This window comes from Lepisma saccharinum, chromosome 18, assembly GCF_977018435.1.
Source record: "Lepisma saccharinum chromosome 18, izLepSacc3.1, whole genome shotgun sequence".
Lineage (NCBI taxonomy): Eukaryota > Metazoa > Arthropoda > Insecta > Zygentoma > Lepismatidae > Lepisma > Lepisma saccharinum.
This window is the reverse complement of record NC_139246.1, coordinates 54,558,987-54,578,765: the sequence shown is the minus strand read 5'-3', so window position 1 is coordinate 54,578,765 and position 19,779 is coordinate 54,558,987. Positions and strand designations below refer to the sequence as shown.

Sequence of the window (19,779 nt, the reverse complement as noted above, 5' to 3'; positions counted from 1 at the left end):
ATGTGTGTGAGTGTGTAACAAAATACGATTACCAAGTGTGTAATTGATTTGTGAAACAGGTACAAACTACTTGCTGTTGTATTCAGTAGCAAAATTATCTCTGGCATATCATTCAAGTGAATTATTTCCCTCTCTGCGATTTTAATGCGAAACGAAAAAAGGCGAAAAGAAACTTCCCCTTTAGCCTTAAATTGACCACTGGAGATCGACCGGTTACATTGTGCTCATCAGACATAAGGCGAACCGAGAAAAACCGAAACGGAAAACACAGAATTTTTTCTCCACATATACTATTTTCTATGATTTCCATTCGATTGAGGATCAACCCATGGGTTGGAAAATGCAATATGTTTAACTTCTCTCATTTTATTATCTGGTAACAAAATGAACACATCAAAACATCCTGTATGCATGATTTATTTTCTTATCATCGACACAAGCAAGTCCGCTTCAATCGCAAAATATATTTCTTTAACCATAGTAAGCTCCTCCATAGCCTCCAAGCCCACCGTAACCTACGTAACCTCCCAAGAGTCCTCCGTAGCCTCCCGAGACTCCTCCGTAACCTCCCGAGAGTCCTCCGTAGCCTCCAATGCCTCCCGAGACTCCTCCGTAGCCTCCCAAGAGTCCTCCGTAGCCTCCAATGCCTCCGACGCCTCCCAAGCGGCTGAACACGTGGACGTTGGGGCCAACTCTGCTTACAACGGCGTTGAAGCCGTTGACGTCATCAGCGCCGTACTTGACCAAACGGTGGCTGCCATCGGCTTCCACCAGACTGTATTGGCCACTCACCAATGGACCATCCCTCACCTCCACCTGGTTCTTGTGGTCTCCGGTCAGGGCATCGGACACGGAGTACCCGAAGTTGTATTTTGGGTAAGCCTGAATGAAAATATAAACATTTGACTAAAGCGTGAAATTCACATAGATGTAAAAAATGAGTTGTGATTTACAAAATATCCTAAGATCAGCAAATACCTATTTCTATCCAATATGTGTGGAACAGAACATGCACAATGTTTTGAATTATATTTTAACATGAACCTAAACCTGTGATTATGATAATTGAATTGTTCATGTGTAACACATTAATTCACTCGAGGAAACTGCATAAAGGCGAAATATGAATTCCTTAGATGATAAAATAAAATAAATTACTTACATAATGGTCAATGCCACCGTAAGCTCCGATTGCGCCAATGGCATTAGTTGTTGCCACGAAAGCGGCGAGGGCGACGACAATCTAGAAGCGAAAGACATTAACAATAACAAAGTTCCAATGGGATACAGTATATTAATATTCGCGAAAATACTATAAAGTAATAATTTTCCTTGTTAGTAATATGATTAACAAATCTTTTGAACACATACCACTTTCTCTCAATTACACAACACAGTAGTACATATTAATGTGTGTGAATTACTAAATACAATATAGGGTAGATTCCCTATTTGATATAAAATTGCTCTTCGTTCCAAACTAGAGATATAATAAATTATTTTATGTATTTAATTGCCAAAAATTAAGAGCAACAAAAGTTGCAACTTAGAATAATATTAGCTGTATAACACACCTTTCTGTTATGTGTAATTTTGGTGCCAAACAAGAATAAAAGAAAAAAGTAGCAGAAAGGCCAAGTAAAATAAAGCAAATCAATCACTCAATCAATTAATAAAATAATTCAAAAGTCGAAAATTTCCGATAAGTAATTTCAAATGGTTTCAAGTGCAATTTCATTTTTCTCATAGTTAACCCATTTCTTCAACTCTATTATTGTCTCTTGCAAGAATTTTTAAGGTTTCAACATTTATAAAATAATATTATTTGCAATGTAGAGAAAACAATTGACATACAAATAGTATTTTCATTGTTCTTAGTGTGAATGTACTTTGATTATTCTCTATCACGTTTTCTACAAGAACACTTGACTTCACTAAACTGACAAGAAATTAGGCATATTGCTATATCAATTATGAATATGATATTACTCACTGCAAAGGTGTTCATGCTGAAATGATGTTTGTAACTTGTTCAACAACTGAGAAACGTGTGTTTATATATGCATTGAAAAGTGGAAGAGAAAATCATTTTCCAATTGCCCATAATTACATCCTCCTCAGAAAAATGTTCGGAATGTCATTGCCAAAGAAGCAGACAACATATTTAATGTTAAGAAATTTTCAAACAGAGAAATGTGTAATTATATCCTTGCCAAAATTGTGGTACTCACGGCTATTCTTTTAAGTTATGTTTTAATATGATTCAATTTTAAATACTTCCTGCAAGTATGGCGCATTATCCAAGACTCAATTTTGTGAAGCAATTTAAGACTTCTATGATGGACAGAAAATAAAATTTTTCCATATTCAATCTAGAATGGTATATACTCCAAGTTTGTAAAGACCAATATTGTTGTATATGATTTTTGATAGCAATTGAAATTTTATAGTGTAATTCAATTTATTTTATTGAGTAAATATGCTGCTTCAATTACAGAAAGAATAGCTTATAGTACTGTAAATATACGCATACAATAGTGAACTAACAGTACATTCAGCTTGATCATAAGATGATAAATGTAACTACCGGATAAAAAAATATGAGTGGATGCATATTCATGTGTGAGTTACAGCACGGTTCAATGAATTCGATGAATTTTAAACACAAACAAACACAAATACATACATGTAAATATATATATATATATATATATATATATACGGTATATATAATATTACATATATATAATGAAATAAATATGCTTAAAACTTTCTAATGTATGTCAACATTAATATTGTTACCATCAGCAGATATTTTTCGAATTATATCACATAATGTACTACTTTAAAACCACAAATCTTGATTATATTCTATACATTCGTTTTAATATTGAAACGAACAGGTAGAATATATTCAAGTTTTATAGTATTCAAGTGGTGAATTTTACGACATAATAAAACGTTATTGCTAGCGAAAACAAGGGAAAGGTAGACAAACCAATTTGTTCATAAGATAATTTGATTGATCGATTGAGTTGGTGTTTTAAGTCCACTTTGTGCACAGTAAGGATAATCGGGACTGGACCTAACGTTTAAAGTGAGGTCCGTACCACTATATGCCTCCACCGTGTATATCGAACCCGGGACCACATGATTACAAGTAGGGAGATCCCTTTTTCGAAAAAAATTGTTTTTCGAATTTCCAAAGTGATTTTTTTTTTATTTTTTGGTTTCTCGGCATTCTGGAAATCTTTTCGTTTTCAGAAAAAATGAATATATTTTTTCTCGCTTTTTCGTTTCTCCAAAAACAATCGTTTCTCGTTTTCAAAAAATGTTAGGGTTTTCGTTTCCAGACATTTTGTTTGTAGAAAAGGTTATAATTTATGTGTTTAATTTTTTCTTTCCAAGTTCTTCTTCATTCGTTTCTCGACTTTTAATTATCGAAAAATTTTACTTTCTCGCACAAGTTATTTTTGCCTCCATGAATATATTTTCAAAATTTTAGTGTTAGAAGGTAATGTATTTAGACAAATACATTACTTTAATTCATTTTCATAAACTTTTTCCCGAAAGAGAATTTCGATATTAGTATAAGAGCAAATTTTAATGTCTGATCATATTGCTTAACCGACATCCATCTTTACATTTCAGTTTGCTCATACAAACTTGCTTCTATCTCTTTCTTTTTAAGTACTGAATTGAACTGCATACTGGAGCAGAGCACACCAGGCCCATATCCACGGGAGGCACCATGGAGGCCATGCCCTTCCTCGAACTATAAATATTTTAATGCGAACCTTTAAAATCCTACGAAAATAACATTAACCTCTTCTTTTGAGATTTTGGAAGATTTTCGATTTCGTCCTAGCATAAATTAATGGGTTTGTTGTTGAGAGAGGCAGGTTCCGGAAGTCTGAAGTCTGCAATAACGAATGTTAGTATTATTGCCCTTGATGCAAGGCTACCAACAGTCCCTATTTATTTTTGGACTTGTTGCGAACTGCAATCGTGATGCCAAAAAGTTTTTTCTTTGTTAACTCACATTTAGACATTTTCTTTATTTTAATGATCATTGCTAATACGTATTATTTAATTGATTAATATATTATTTTCCAAACATGTAGAATTGTCATGGCTGTTCAATGGTCCTGGTATAAGAAAAATAAAAGAAATTCGAAAGCATTGTTGATTTGCGAACACAGTCCTATTCAAATCGATTTGAGAATTAAATTAGCACCAAGCTTTTTGCTGTGTGACAAACTTCGTCTGTAAGCGACAGTGTTGCTGTGTGTCGGGAGAGGTCTTGTATCGAAGGAATTTTCGGGTCCGGAACTTTCGGATCCTGATCCTGATCCGGAACTTTCGGATCCGGATCCAGATCCGTAACTTTTGGATCCGGATTTTTAGGATCCGGATCCGTTTGGCCATCCCTACTGTGAGCTTGGGAGAGGCCAAAAAAGACACTTTAGTACATTCTAATGCATCAATAGTTGTATATGATGATATGATGCATTTAGTTATGTGTGTGTACCTGAACCAGCACAAGACAACTCCTACCACGGTGAAGCATCCGTATAAGCAGAAGCTGGATTTGGGTAAAAAGCAAAATCCATATAAACGGATAATGCTGAACGTTAATCTCTATAAAATGGACATCCACAGTAAATACTCAATTTATTGTCATTGCGGGGAAAAATTTATTCCTGACCGTCTGCTATAATACATTACAGTCCCAGATGAAAAAATAAACGAACGGAGAAATGTTATTTGCGGAAACAAAATATGTGTCAAATGACTACTGTGACACCCCAGGAAAACAATGTAAAAGCCACCCTTACATAATGTTCTTCCTCGACTATGTTGATGTAGTATCCTATTGTGTCCATCTTGGTTTGATTTGAATTTTGTTATTTAGAAGCGCTTTCTGCCACTTTTGACTAATCGTGATGATGAAGGTGAGTGATAATATAACGAAATTGATAAAGTGCACTCACGTCCAGGTCGAGATTTGTAAGATTTGAAAGATTCGAACTTGGGGCCTCGGTTGTTGTAGCTTACTCTGCTAACCACTCCGTCACGGAGATCGTGTGCTAATCTCGGAGATATGTCATTTGATTTTATAAACTGCATACTACTGTGTGTGAGTGTGTAACAAAATACGATTACCAAGTGTGTAATTGATTTGTGAAACAGGTACAAACTACTTGCTGTTGTATTCAGTAGCAAAATTATCTCTGGCATATCATTCAAGTGAATTATTTCCCTCTCTGCGATTTTAATGCGAAACGAAAAAAGGCGAAACGAAACTTCCCCTTTAGCCTTAAATTGACCACTGGAGATCGACCGGTTACATTGTGCTCATAAGACATAAGGCGAACCGAGAAAAACCGAAACGGAAGACACAGAAATTGATCTCCAGATATACTATTTTCTATGATTTCCATTCGATTGAGGATCAACCCATGGGTTGGAAAATGCAATATGTTTAACTTCTCTCATTTTATTATCTGGTAACAAAATGAACACATCAAAACATCCTGTATGCATGATTTATTTTCTTATCATCAACACAAGCAAGTCCGCTTCAATCGCAAAATATATTTCTTTAACCATAGTAAGCTCCTCCATAGCCTCCAAGCCCACCGTAACCTACGTAACCTCCCAAGAGTCCTCCGTAGCCTCCCGAGACTCCTCCGTAACCTCCCGAGAGTCCTCCGTAGCCTCCAATGCCTCCCGAGACTCCTCCGTAGCCTCCCAAGAGTCCTCCGTAGCCTCCAATGCCTCCGACGCCTCCCAAGCGGCTGAACACGTGGACGTTGGGGCCAACTCTGCTTACAACGGCGTTGAAGCCGTTGACGTCATCAGCGCCGTACTTGACCAATCGGTGGCTGCCATCGGCTTCCACCAGACTGTATTGGCCACTCACCAATGGACCATCCCTCACCTCCACCTGGTTCTTGTGGTCTCCGGTCAGGGCATCGGACACGGAGTACCCGAAGTTGTATCTTGGGTAAGCCTGAATGAAAATATAAACATTTGACTAAAGCGTGAAATTCACATAGATGTAAAAAATGAGTTGTGATTTACAAAATATCCTAAGATCAGCAAATACCTATTTCTATCCAATATGTGTGGAACAGAACATGCACAATGTTTTGAATTATATTTTAACATGAACCTAAACCTGTGATTATGATAATTGAATTGTTCATGTGTAACACATTAATACACTCGAGGAAACTGCATAAAGGCGAAATATGAATTCCTTAAATGATAAAATAAAATAAATTACTTACATAATGGTCAATGCCACCGTAAGCTCCGATTGCGCCAATGGCATTAGTTGTTGCCACGAAAGCGGCGAGGGCGACGACAATCTAGAAGCGAAAGACATTAACAATTACAAAGTTCCAATGGAATACAGTATATTAATATTCGCGAAAATACTATAAAGTAATAATTTTCCTTGTTAGTAATATGATTAACAAATCTTTTGAACACATACCACTTTCTCTCAATTACACAACACAGTAGTACATATTAATGTGTGTGAATTACTAAATACAATATAGGGTAGATTCCCTATTTGATATAAAATTGCTCTTCGTTCCAAACTAGAGATATAATAAATTATTTTATATGTATTTAATTGCCAGAAATTAAGAGCAACAAAAGTTGAAACTTAGAATAATATTAACTGTATAACACACCTTTCTGTTATGTGTAATTTTGGTGCCAAACAAGAATAAAAGAAAAAAGTAGCAGAAGGGCCAAGTAAAATAAAGCAAATCAATCACTCAATCAATTAATAAAATAATTCAAAAGTCGAAAATTTCCGATAAGTAATTTCTCAATGGTTTGAAGCACAATGACATTTCTTCAACTCTATTGTTCTCTTTTGCAAGAATTTTCAAGGTTTCAACATTTATAAAATAATATTTTTTGCAATGTAAAGAAGACAATTGACATACAAATAGTATTTTCATTGTTCTTAGTGTGAATGTACTTTGATTATTCTCCATCACGTTTTCTACAAGAACACTTGACTTCACTAAACTGACAAGAAATTAGGCATATTGCTATATCAATTATGAATATGATATTACTCACTGCAAAGGTGTTCATGCTGAAATGATGTTTGTAACTTGTTCAACAACTGCGAAACATGTGTTTATATATGCATTGAAAAGTGGAAGAGAAAATCATTTTCCAATTGCCCATAATTACATCCTCCTCAGAAAAATGTTTGGAATGTCATTGCCAAAGAAGCAGGCAACATATTTAATGTTAAGAAATTTTCAAAGAGAGAAATGTGTAGTTATTTGCTTACCAAACAATGAAAGTCACAGCTAGAACTTATGTTCTAATATGATTCAATTTTAAATACTTCCTGTAAGTATGTTGCATTATCCAAGACTCAATTTTGTGAAGCAATTTAAGACTTCTATGATGGACAGAAAATAAAATTTGACCATATTCAATCTAGAATGGTATATACTCCAAGTTTGTAAAGACCAATATTGTTGTATATGATTTTTGATAGCAATTGAAATTTTATAGTGTAATTCAATTTATTTTATTGAGTAAATATGCTGCTTCAATTACAGAAAGAATTGCTTATAGTACTGTAAATATACGCATACAATAGTAAACTAACAGTACATTCAGCTTGATCATAAGATGATAAATGTAACTACAGGATAAAAAAAATATGAGTGGATACGTATTCATGTGGTGTTACAGTACGGTTCAATGAATTCGTTGAATTTTTAACACAAATAAACACAAATACATCCATGTACGAGGGGCGTTCAAGTCAATCGGGAACTTATTTTTCTTCCAGGTTTAAATAGACGCCTAGGCTGGAGGTTTTGTGTGCAGTAGGAACTGGCAACTGTGTGCTGTTACTGGTAGGCGGCGTTTGTTTCTCGCGCTTCTGCATAGACTGTTATTCAAGATGGTGGACAACAGTGTGGACGTCTACATGGAACAGCGTGTTGTGATGAAGTTTTTTAGTGAACGAGGACAGAAAACCTGCTGAAATTTACAGAAGACTTCAGGCTCAGTACGGTGATGAGACACTCTGTCGCAGTAAGATATTTGAATGGTGTAAGCGCTTCAAAGATGGCCGTATCTTTATTACTGACGATCCCGGTCGTGGTGGCAGTCATTCCTGGGAACATTCAGCGCGTGGAGCAGCTGATCCTGGACAATCGTCGCATAACCTGTCGTGAAATTGCAAGTATCAATACTGTACTATCAACAGTGAGTATTACTGCAGTGTTCTGCGTGATGTGCATAAGAGTTTATGGAAGAAACGTCCGGGTTTCATCACAAAGGGTGTTCTCTTTTTGCAAGACAATGCACGACAGCATACCGCTCAACGCACATTCCAAACATTCCAGGAAATCGGCTGGGAGATATTACCACACCCCCCTATAGTCCTGACTTAGGCCAAGTGATTTTCACCTGTTTGGACCCCTGAAGGAATTCCTTAGAGGAAAACATTTCAACGCTGATGATGAAGTGAAGAATTCTGTCCTACAATGGTTCCGCCGTAATGACAAATCTTTCTATGCCGATGCATTCCAGTCGTTCGTTAAACGCTGGGATAAGTTTATAACTGTAGCAGGAGGTTATGTGGAAAAATAAATCCAGTTACCACACTTTGAAATTTGTTCTTCTATTTGTTTTTAAAAAAAAGTCCCCGATTGACTTGAACGACCCTCGTATATATGTATCACATAATGTACTGCTTTAAAACCATAAAACTTGATTATATTCTATACATTCGTTTTAATATTGAAACGAACAGGTAGAATATATTCAAGTTTTATAGTATTCAAGTGGTGAATTTTACGACATAATAAAACGTTATTGCTAGCGAAAACAAGGGAAAGGTAGACAAACCAATTTGTTCATAAGATAATTTGATTGATCGATTGAGTTGGTGTTTTAAGTCCACTTTGTGCACAGTAAGGATAATCGGGACTGGACCTAACGTTTAAAGTGAGGTCCGTACCACTATATGCCTCCACCGGGTATCGAAACGGGACCACATGATTACAAGTAGGGAAAGACCTTTTTCAAAAAATAATTGTTTTTCGATTTTCCAAAGTGATTTTTTTTTATTTTTTGGTTTCTCGGCATTCTGGAAATCTTTTCGTTTTCAGAAAAAATGAATATATTTTTTCTCGCTTTTTCGTTTCTCCAAAAACAATCGTTTCTCGTTTTCAAAAAATGTTAGGGTTTTCGTTTCCAGACATTTTGTTTGTAGAAAAGGTTATAATTTATGTGTTTAATTTTTTTTTTCCAAGTTCTTCTTCTTTCATTTCTCGACTTTTAATTATCGAAAAATTTTACTTTCTCGCACAAGTTATTTTTGCCTCCATGAATATATTTTCAAAATTTTAGTGTTAGAAGGTAATGTATTTAGACAAATACATTACTTTAATTCATTTTCATAAACTTTTTCCCGAAAGAGAATTTCGATATTAGTATAAGAGCAAATTTTAATGTCTGATCATATTGCTTAACCGACATCCATCTTTACATTTCAGTTTGCTCATACAAACTTGCTTCTATCTCTTTCTTTTTAAGTACTGAATTGAACTGCATACTGGAGCAGAGCACACCAGGCCCATACCTACGAGAGGCACCATGGAGGCCATGCCCTTCCTCGAACTATAAATATTTTAATGCGAACCTTTAAAATCCTACGAAAATAACATTAACTTCTTCTTTTGAGATTTTGGAAGATTTTCGATTTCGTCCTAGCATAAATTAATGGGTTTGTTGTTGAGAGAGGCAGGTTCCGGAAGTCTGAAGTCTGCAATAACGAATGTTAGTATTATTGCCCTTGATGCAAGGTTACCAACAGTCCCTATTTATTTGTGGACTTGTTGCGAACTGCAATAGTGATGCCAAAAAGTTTTTTCTTTGTTAACTCACATTTAGACATTTTCTTTATTTTAATGATCATTGCTAATACGTATTATTTAATTGATTAATATATTATTTTACAAACATGTAGAATTATCATGAATGTTCAATGGTCCTGGTATAAGAAAAATATAAAAAAATTCGACAGCATTGTTAATTTGCGAACACAGTACTATTCAAATCGTTTTGAGAATTGAATGTAATTAAGCACAAAGCTGTTTGTTATGTGAGAGCCTTCGTCTGTAAGCGACAGTGTTACTGTTTATCGGGAGATGCCTTCTATCGTTGAGTTAATTTTTCCCGTTACTTTAGATCATAATATTTATTACAACTTTACAATAGTAGCTGCAAAACTACCATACTAGCGTTGCCCACGGGACGAGACATGGGATATGACTTCCTGATTTTCAAACAGTTGGTAATATGAAATAAGTCAGTGCATAGTGGGGTATGGTTGGTGGACTCCCAGCTATACTACCAAAACGCATGTGGAAATGTTTTTCCACCATTGTGAGTCGGATCTCCGTGTGGGGATTACTTTGGGAGGTCCCTGGACTAAGGATAAGATCTACATTAGGAATAAGGATATTAAATTAGACACCTGGAAAGTTCTGAGTCATAACCGGCCTGGGGTATTTCAGTGTACAATTAATGAGATAGTTAAGTATAAATTAGATGTAGTAGCTGTCCAGGAAATTGGGTGGCTAGGAGAATGGAATTGTAAAACTAAAAATTATACTTTTTTCTATGGTGGTACTGAAAATCATAATTTTGGAACAGGCTTTTTCATAAATAATAGAATTATCCCGGCTCTTAAAACAGTAGAATTTATTAATGATAGGATATCATATGCAGATTTACAGGGTAGGTGGTGTAAAATTATTTTCATAAACATACATTCATCAACGGAAGATAAAGATGATAATACTAGAGATGATTTTTATGCAGAGTTGGAACAGGTCTTTGATAAATTTTCTCAGTGTGATATGAAATTCTGTTAGGTGACTGTAATGAACAGATAGGCAAAGAAGAGACATTTAAACCCACGATTGGTCAAGAAAGTTTTCATGAATTAAGTAATGATAATGGTATAAGATTGATTACTTTTGTAAAAGTAATAGTACCACTTTTAAACATAAAGATATTCATAAATATACCTGGTCTTCTCCAGATGGTAAAACTCATAATCAGATAGATCAAAATTTCTTTGATAAGAGAAGGCATACTAGTATAATTAACGTTCGTACACATAGAGGTGCTGACTGTGCCAGTAACCATTATTTAGTAATTGCTAAATTAATAGAAAGACTCGCAGTGATAAATCATAAGCAACAAAATCTAAAAGTTCTAAATTTTAATACAGGAAAATTTGCTGATGAAAGAATTAACAAAGATTACCAAATTAAACTGTCCAATAGATTTGATGTTTTGCAGGATTTAAATGATGATGAAAATATAAATGAAACAGACGTAAATTATAATTGGGAGTACATACGTAATGCAATAGAATCAGCAGATAAAGAAAGTATAGGATACCATAATCCAAGAAAAAGTAAGCCATGGTTTGATAATGAATGTCATAATCTAATAGAAATGAGAAATCAGGCTAGACCTAGGTGGTTAAATAACTCTGATGATACAAATCTAAGCAATTATAATAGAATAAAACGAGAAGTTAACCGCACGTTTAGACGTAAAATAAGAGATTACTTGAAAAGCAAAATTAACGAAATTGAAACAAACAGCAAAACCAAAAATATCAGAGTTATATAAATGTGTAAATGAATTTAGAAAGGGGTGGCAACCTAAAGTATACTTGATAAAAGATAAAGACGGTGATTTTCTAGCTGACCCAAGCGATATTCTAAATAGATGTAAGAACTACTTTAATGACCCTTTAAATGTTCATGTAAGAGATAAATCAGAAGTAAATGAAGTACACACAGCACAACCTTTAGTGTGTACACAACGAATTTTACTTTCTGTTTCATTGGTGCATACTTTTATCATATTAACAAGCTTCTTAGGTATTCCAATCTCGACTAATATATTATATAATTTATCTCTTTTGACCGAATCATATGCTTTTTTGAAATCAATGAATAGCTGATGGACATTTTGAATATATTCCCACTTTTTCTCAAGTGTCTGCCTGATGCGAAAATTTTGATCTCTTGTTGATATGTTATGTTAAATCCACATTGATAATCACCTATAATTTCATTAGCATATGGGGTTAGTCTTGTTAAATGAATGTTTGATAATATTATATATGTTGTTGAGAGTAGAGAAATTCCGCGGTAATTATTGTAGTTCATTTTATCACAGAAAGTAAAATTCGTGTGGGTATTAATGTGTCTGACAAATTTACAATTCATGATGGGTTAAAACAAGGAGATGCATTATCTCCATTGCTCTTTAATTTTGCCTTAGAATATGCTGTTAAGAAGGTAAAAGAAACTAACGAAGGACTAAAATTAAACGGTGTGACTCACTTGTTAGCATATGTAGATGATGTAGACTTATTAGGGGATGGTATAAATACAATTAAAAATAATGCTAAAATATTTTTTAAAGCAGCTAAAGAGATAGGTTTGGAAGTTAGCAAAGAGAAAACTAAATATATGCTTACAGGCCGAAACTAAGTGTTAGGTAATAATCAAAATCTAATTATTGATAACGACTCGTTTGAAACAGTTTCCAAATTCAAGTACTTAGGAGTAATACTAACAAATGAAAATGATATTAAAGAGGAAATAAAAAGCAGGCTTAATTCAGGAAATGCATGTTACTTCTCTCTTCATAAACTTTTGTCTTCTCGTTTAATATCTAAGAAACTAAAAGTTAAAATATACAAAACAGTAATTTTGCCTGTATTATTATATGGATGCAAAACTTGGTCCCTTACATTGAAAGAAGAGCATAAATTGAGAGTATTTGAAAATAAGATCCTTAGGAAAATATTTGGACCTAAAAGGGATGAGGAGACAGGTGAGTGGAGAACGTTACATAATTTAGAACTACATAATTTGTATTCATGTCCAGATATTATTAGAATGATTAAATGAAGAAGACTTAGGTGGGCAGGCCATGTGGCACGAATGCGAGAAGAAAGAAGAGTATACAGGATTCTTGTTGGGAAACCTGATGGTAAGAGACCTATAGGAAGGCCAAGACGAAGATGAAGGGGTAACGTTGAGATGGACCTAAAGATAATCGGTACGGATGGAAAAGAGAGTATATAGATCTTGCTCAAGGTAGGGACAGATGAAAGGCCTGTGTTGCTGCAGGCACGAACTTTCGGGTTCAAGAAGACTAGAAAGTTAGTTAGTTAGTTATAAGAAAAAATGTAAAAAAGAGTAAGGCAATCGATGTAGATTGATTGATTGATTTGGTGTTTAAGTCCATTTTATGCACAGTAAAATTAATGGGGACTGGACCTACAATTTAAAGTGGGATCCGAACCACTTGTGCCTCCACCGGATATCGAACCCGGGACCCCTTGAAGGCGATGACGCCATCGGTGAGGCCACTCGATGTAGAGGAGAAGCTCTTTCGAATTTAAAACATTTCCCTTTGTACCGTGAAATTGCAGTGTTCAAATGTTCCTTTCACTGAATACATAAAAATTTAAGATAAAACTTGAGTCTCTCTATCTCTTTGCTTTTATTTATGTTTTCTGTTAATACGAGAATTTCTCAGAAATAATGCTGGGCTCTCTGCAGTGGGACAGGCGCTCAGGAGTTGTGGCGAAAAACGTGTCTTCCAGGGACGCGAAGGACGCTTTCAGGTGGATGGCCACGTGAAGCTCTTGTAGAGGCGCCAGCAGCACATCCCAAGGGCCACCAAAGCGACGCCCCTGTGCATGGACTGCCATGCACATGGTTTCAGTTTTCCCAAGTTCTATACTGCATGCTTTTGAAAATTATGATTTTCTCAAAATTTCTGGAGGGTCTGATACGCCTTGTTTATTTTGGCCATATGTAATAGTTTATTTGTTTTCTGTTAATTTCACAGACATCTGTTTGATATATTTGTTAGTTTCAATACCATTGTTTGTGTTGATTTAAATTTGTAATTTTTGCTGTATATTTGTTTAACGCAATATCGGAAGCGGAAGTCATTCCCGGTTTTTAAACTTTTGTAGAACTGTGTTATCTTTTATTGATTCCGTTGCCGGAACAACAGTGCGTGAAAAGGAAAAAGTAAGTTGAGTTGCGTTGAGATGATGTTAATTTTGTGAAAAACACTGTTATAAAGGAAAAGCCGCAGCTTAATTGAAAGATGATTGTGTTTGTGAATATTTTTGTTATTTTGCAGTTAATGTTTAAAGATAAAATGTGTTATTAAATTTGTAAATACAAGAAGCTTTCCAAATCGTTACGTCCTGAGAATGCTCATTGTAGCATAACATTAAGGAGAGTCTCATAACTCCGCCGCACAAGGAGATTGGGTAGCTACCGTGACGTAGTGACCCAGTGGCGAACATCAGAAAGGAACGTCACAGGTCTTAGGCCCATCATATCCCCTCTGCGTACGCCAGTGCCACAATCTTATTACGTACATTTCGCTAGTCATAATTGAAATATTGTTCTTAAAGAACAATGGAACATCGGTTCTCAAACAATTTCCTCATTGTACCCCATAGTCGTAACTAAACGTCTAATGTACCCGCACCATAGGGTTTCTCCGAATAGTGGGTGTTTGGGATTTTTATGGCTGCCTGATTGGTGGGGCGTTTCTGATAGGCAATAGAGCAATAGAGCAAAATGACATTCGGGCAGCATTTGGAAAGATGGTAAACAAATAAACATTAGAATCCTACGTTTATCATTTTATTACGTATTCCTACGTTACCAATATTTATGATTGCTTAGTTACAAAAATTAAAATGTGAAACTTGTATGTTAGAAGTATATTAAAAACTTTATTACATACGTGTATTCTTTCCAGAGTTATGGAAAAAAAGTGAAGAACAAAACTAAGTTTGTAAACAAACTGCCAAGCACAATTTTTGAGTTTTTATTGTAAATCCTCAGAGTTTCTGGTGAGATGGATGTGCCTGAATAGCCTGACACAATTTCTTGATGTCTGGTTGTGCACTTGAAACTTTCAAGCGAAGACTCGGCTTCAAATGTAGTCTATTTCGGTACTCTTTCTTAGGTACACCATGGATGAAAACCACTCTTCGAGATGATTGCAGGTCATGTACCCCTGGGGGTACGCGAACTACAGTTTGAGAACCACTGCTGTAGAAGGTAAAGAAATAGCCCTGTTCACAATGTCTATAATTTTTGGTAACACTATTCTGCGATGGCAAGAGTTAAAATCCATGAACAAGAAATAAGCTGATCAAACTCTCAAAATGCTTAATCGAACAGGAAGATAAGAAGCTACATATGCTCTTAACCTTCGTTTGTGATGTTTTGAAAGTTTTTGTTATGCATATGATATTAACATGTAGGAAGTCAAATGACAGGCCTTAAGGAAAAAATTGAATCTTTGAGTTCCATTTTATTATTGACTGTTCATTGTAGAGTCTTGGGGAAGATAAATATCACTTGTACTCTTGATATTATGGCTGCATATGATCTCTTGTGGAACACTCTTTTAGAAATGACTGAGATTCGGGGAATAATTGGAATCGCTTGTTGAAGTGATGAAAATGTGTGCCAAGTCGGGGATTTCAAAGTGAATTTCTTGAAAAAATAATGAAAGAGATGGTTCAAAGTATCAATATTTTACCCGATGATAGACACAATTTGCTCACAACTGGATAATCGTTTAAAGGCCTGAAAGCAGATGTAGACATATAGAAGTAAACCTTCTGTTTTTGCATAAACATTTCCAAACGTTTATTTCAGCCACAAATATTATCAGGTTAGAAGCAATTTGAAACACAAAATGAAGGATATGAATTATTTGAAAGAGCTTGCTGACCTAATTGTCATCAGTGGCGATTTCTCTGGGTGTGTAAGTCGTATGTCAACTCCCAAAAGAAAATGAAATAGTTTTATAAATTACGATTTTGAGCGTTTTTCTTTAATTGTCAGCTTCGAGCGCCCGGTAGTTTTCGAAAGCGGCGCAACGCGCAATGGTTGTCAGAAGGCAGATCGAACGGGCAGAACGTTGGCGAGAAAATCCAACGTCTTACCACTGCCAAAACATAGAATAACCGCGCATGCGCACCCTGCCACCCACCACCATGGTTAGCTTCTCAAGGCGTTGTATTTGTTCCCAACGACTTGGCTTTCATTCACCCCGGGTTGTTTTGCTCGTGATTGTTGTGAATTATTTTTTAAACGTGTGGTGTGAAGTGATGTCATTATTTTAAGATGGAGAATAGTGAAAGGGTTGTGGAAAAATATTTAAATAATTCCTTTTCTACGCTTTCCTATTCAGAGAAGAAAGAAGTGATTGACAATAGTCGAACCAAAGAGACCATGCCCGAATCTCACGATGTCAACTGTGTTACGAGGAAAGGAAAAAGTGGTGCTGGAAAATGTTGTGAGAGACATTTTCGAAAACAACTCTATGAAATTTCAGACTGGCTTTGCGGGTGTGATGTTGTGAATAAATTTTACTGTTGGACACGTTTATTATTCTCGACTAAAAAAAATGTTTGGAATTATCATCTCTAAATAAGGGCAATTATATGGAATTGCAAGTGCCGAGTTTGATCCCTCACTAGAAGAACATTTATTAAATTCTACAGTTTTTCGCGGTACTAAGGCAGGCATTCAAAATTATTTAATAAATTCAGTTTCGGATGTTTTGAGAGATGAAATCTACAATGAAATTGAAAACACAAACCTATCATGGTCGATGAAACATCAGACATTAGCAATAAATCTCAGGTGTCAACGTTGTTACGTTTTTTTTCGGTCTCACAGAAAAAAGTCATTGCAAGATTTCTTGGATTTCTAAAGAAAGAAAAATAGAGCTGGAATCCAAATAACTGTAAGTAATGAGCAGTTGATTTTTCGAAATTGACTTTTTGGTAGGATAAGGAAAAAACCGGGAATGTGCATGTGCATCTGCATTTTAGCGATTTTGCAATGAACAGGTCATTCTTATATCCAGGGTGTTTTTTGGAGGGGTTGATGGGAGTTCCACAAACCCCTCTGGTTGCAAACTTTTAGCCAAAGTGGGTTGTTAAATATACATACAATATCCCAAGTTACTAAACTTTCTCCCCCACTAGAATTAGATATTTTCACATACGTTAAGATCATTGAAACACTTACTTTAAAAATTAATTGTATGGCGAAGTATTGAACATTAATTTTCTCGTTTAAAATGTTCTTTGGCAGTCCTTGCTTCTCCTTGCCGTTCAAATATATTAATATTTTAAATGAAGTATTTACTTCATTTAAAATGATTCATGTAATTTAATGTATTTCTAAACTATTCTAAATTTACACCAAAAATGTTCGGAGAAAATGTGTCCACAGAAATGAGGGGGGAGGGGTTAACTTTCCTTCTTAGCCAACGCCTTAAGTTCAGGGTCAGGAGACGCCACTAATTGTGATGCAAAATAGTCCATTGACTTTCACTTATTCTGATGTGTGCACGCCTTTTTAAAGCCCCTTACCGTCGCTGTCACAGTAACAAAGGCAGATAGATAGTTTTCTAAATCAAAAATTATATAAAAAACTTATTTACGCAGTATACTATAGTCAGAAACGCTTTAGTGGTCTGGCTTCACTCCCAGAGCTAAAACAAATCGCATTTAAAAAAGTAATCTACGCTTCTGCAGACAAAAATCAAGAAAGAAATTATTTAAACCTAAAGTCTAAGTTTGCAAATTATAATCAATTAATCAATAACGTAAGCATTGCAATTAATCATTACTCTTGATTTGTTAGAGTAAAGAATGTAGTGTATGTAACAGTATCTCTCTTATTAGTTATTTGGTGCACATTCTTATTATTTGTTTCTAAAATTTGTCAAAAGAAACACATCTTTAACCATAATCAGGAGAATTATACCACCCTTTCGCTTACCACCCCATATTATAAAATTGCGCATATTTTGTACTCGTAGATCCGGCCACTCTATTAGCAATAAATGGGGCCCCCACCTGAGTAGTCTGCCCCGGATACCCCATGAATCTGCCTACGCCTCTGATTGGAGGACCCTGAAGAACAATGTACTGTCTACGGAGACCGCCGTCAGATTATAGCACATTTGGCCCGCCACGTAGGTAGCAGAGAGACCCCAACAAAAACTCACGCTATGAGAGTATCTGGTCGCTCGGTCCGGATGAGCCACATCATGTTCTTTTGGACCTCGCCGTCGTCGATGAAGATGATCGGCTCTCCTCGCTTGGCAGACGCCTTCAATGCAGACCTTGTCATCCTGGGAACGAAAAAAACGAATAAAAGACGTCGATAGACTGGTGGCTATCAAAATTTAGGAAGGAAGCTTTGGCGTGGCAAGAGTGGCAGCTTGCATAGAGAACATGACTGAGTCCAGTACCAGACCGCAGGCAGCGAGAACGACGACGATTTCCCAGGATAGGAGTCGGCGGGTGGCAGTTGTCGGCGAGCATCGTGGGACTTCGGCGGCTACTTCGATCCCCACAGCGAGCCTAGGGGAGAGGGGGGAAGCGCGTGCGTGGATACCTAACGGTGACAAACAATCAAGCGCACAGCTCGACACACGACTCACTTACCCGGACGTACGTTCCTGTTTGCATGCCGGACGAGACTACTCCGAAGTTCCTTTCTCCAACGGGGAAAGCTTAGAGAACGTGTTCGCTGGTTGCTACTGGAAGGACCTAAAACACCTCCCGAGCGGCGGACGTTTCTTCTTAGAGACACCAACGCTCGTGGAGGAATTCAGGATGCCCTTCAAGGAAAAAAACAAACACCGCTAGTGCTGAAAGTCCTTCTCAGGACCCGAAGCACCGATCAAAACTCTCCCCCACTAAGCGCTGAGTCCTTTTCGGGACAAAGCACCTTTTGGCGGGAACTAAGGAAGGAGACGATTGTCACATTAGGGACCAAGCAGTGCAACCCAGGGTAAGGTAACAACTATATGTACCTCCGGACGCCCGGCACAAGCCCTAGAGGTGAAAAATAAGGCAGGAAGAAACGCAAGAACGAGGATGTTGCAAGAGGGGAAGTTACCTAGCAACAGCCGCTCGAAAGCTCATCCTGAGGAGGGAGGAGCGCCTGGACCTGGGCAAAAAGCAGGGATGAGAAAGAGAAAGGCGAAGGGCAGCAAAAGCTAATCGGATCCGGGCGAAAGGCAAGCGGTCCTCAAAAGGAGCGATTCACCAATTTACCAATTCACCAAAGCCTGTAGCCGACAACACAGCACTCCTGCACGCTTTGGGGAGGAGGCACCAGGGACCATGTGTTTGTCGTGTCATCCTAGGATGATAATTACCCCGACTCGGAAAAGGACCTAAGGGGTATAGGCAGGCACATGGGCATCAAGAATGGTTCCCCCGAGTAGGAGTGCAACCCGAAGGCTAAGAGAAGCCAATGCTGCCCGACGCCCAGACCCGAAACTGGAGCGCCTATGCGCGGAGAAGCAGAAGAGAAGGCTCCCAACGGACTTGACCTGACAAGGACTTCTCCTCCTTTTACCCAGACATCTTTTTTAGTTCTTCGATCAGGCTAACTTTCGGCCTGTACATCAAAATTAATCTTCGATTCGGCTTTGTGTCCAAAATTACGGTTGTCAGTCGGAATGTGTAGGTCCTACTAACATATAGAAATTCCAGATAGCCTTCGGGCTGAACCTGCACCTTATTCCTAAAAATCCCGACCTCATCCTCTTCCCTATGAATGAACCTATAGGGTGTGCGAAGTTCCTCCCCCTTCT

General features: G+C 36.7%; 2 protein-coding genes across 2 annotated transcripts; both read right to left on the bottom strand.

The window, feature by feature from the left end:
- Positions 1-449: 449 nt before the first annotated feature.
- LOC146002095 (uncharacterized) lies at positions 450-2,017 on the bottom strand. Its single transcript, XM_083139812.1, has 3 exons — positions 1,994-2,017; positions 1,163-1,243; positions 450-882 (listed from the first exon to the last, which is right to left on the bottom strand). The coding sequence occupies exons 1-3, from the start codon at positions 2,006-2,008 to the stop codon at positions 472-474; spliced, it is 507 nt and encodes a 168-aa protein (XP_082995938.1). The 5' UTR covers positions 2,009-2,017; the 3' UTR covers positions 450-471.
- Positions 2,018-5,529: 3,512 nt separating this feature from the next.
- On the bottom strand, positions 5,530-7,135 carry LOC146002094 (uncharacterized). Its single transcript, XM_083139811.1, has 3 exons — positions 7,111-7,135; positions 6,297-6,377; positions 5,530-6,016 (listed from the first exon to the last, which is right to left on the bottom strand). Exons 1-3 carry the CDS (start codon positions 7,123-7,125, stop codon positions 5,606-5,608), a joined length of 507 nt encoding a protein of 168 aa, XP_082995937.1. The 5' UTR covers positions 7,126-7,135; the 3' UTR covers positions 5,530-5,605.
- Between the last annotated feature and the right edge of the window lie 12,644 nt (positions 7,136-19,779).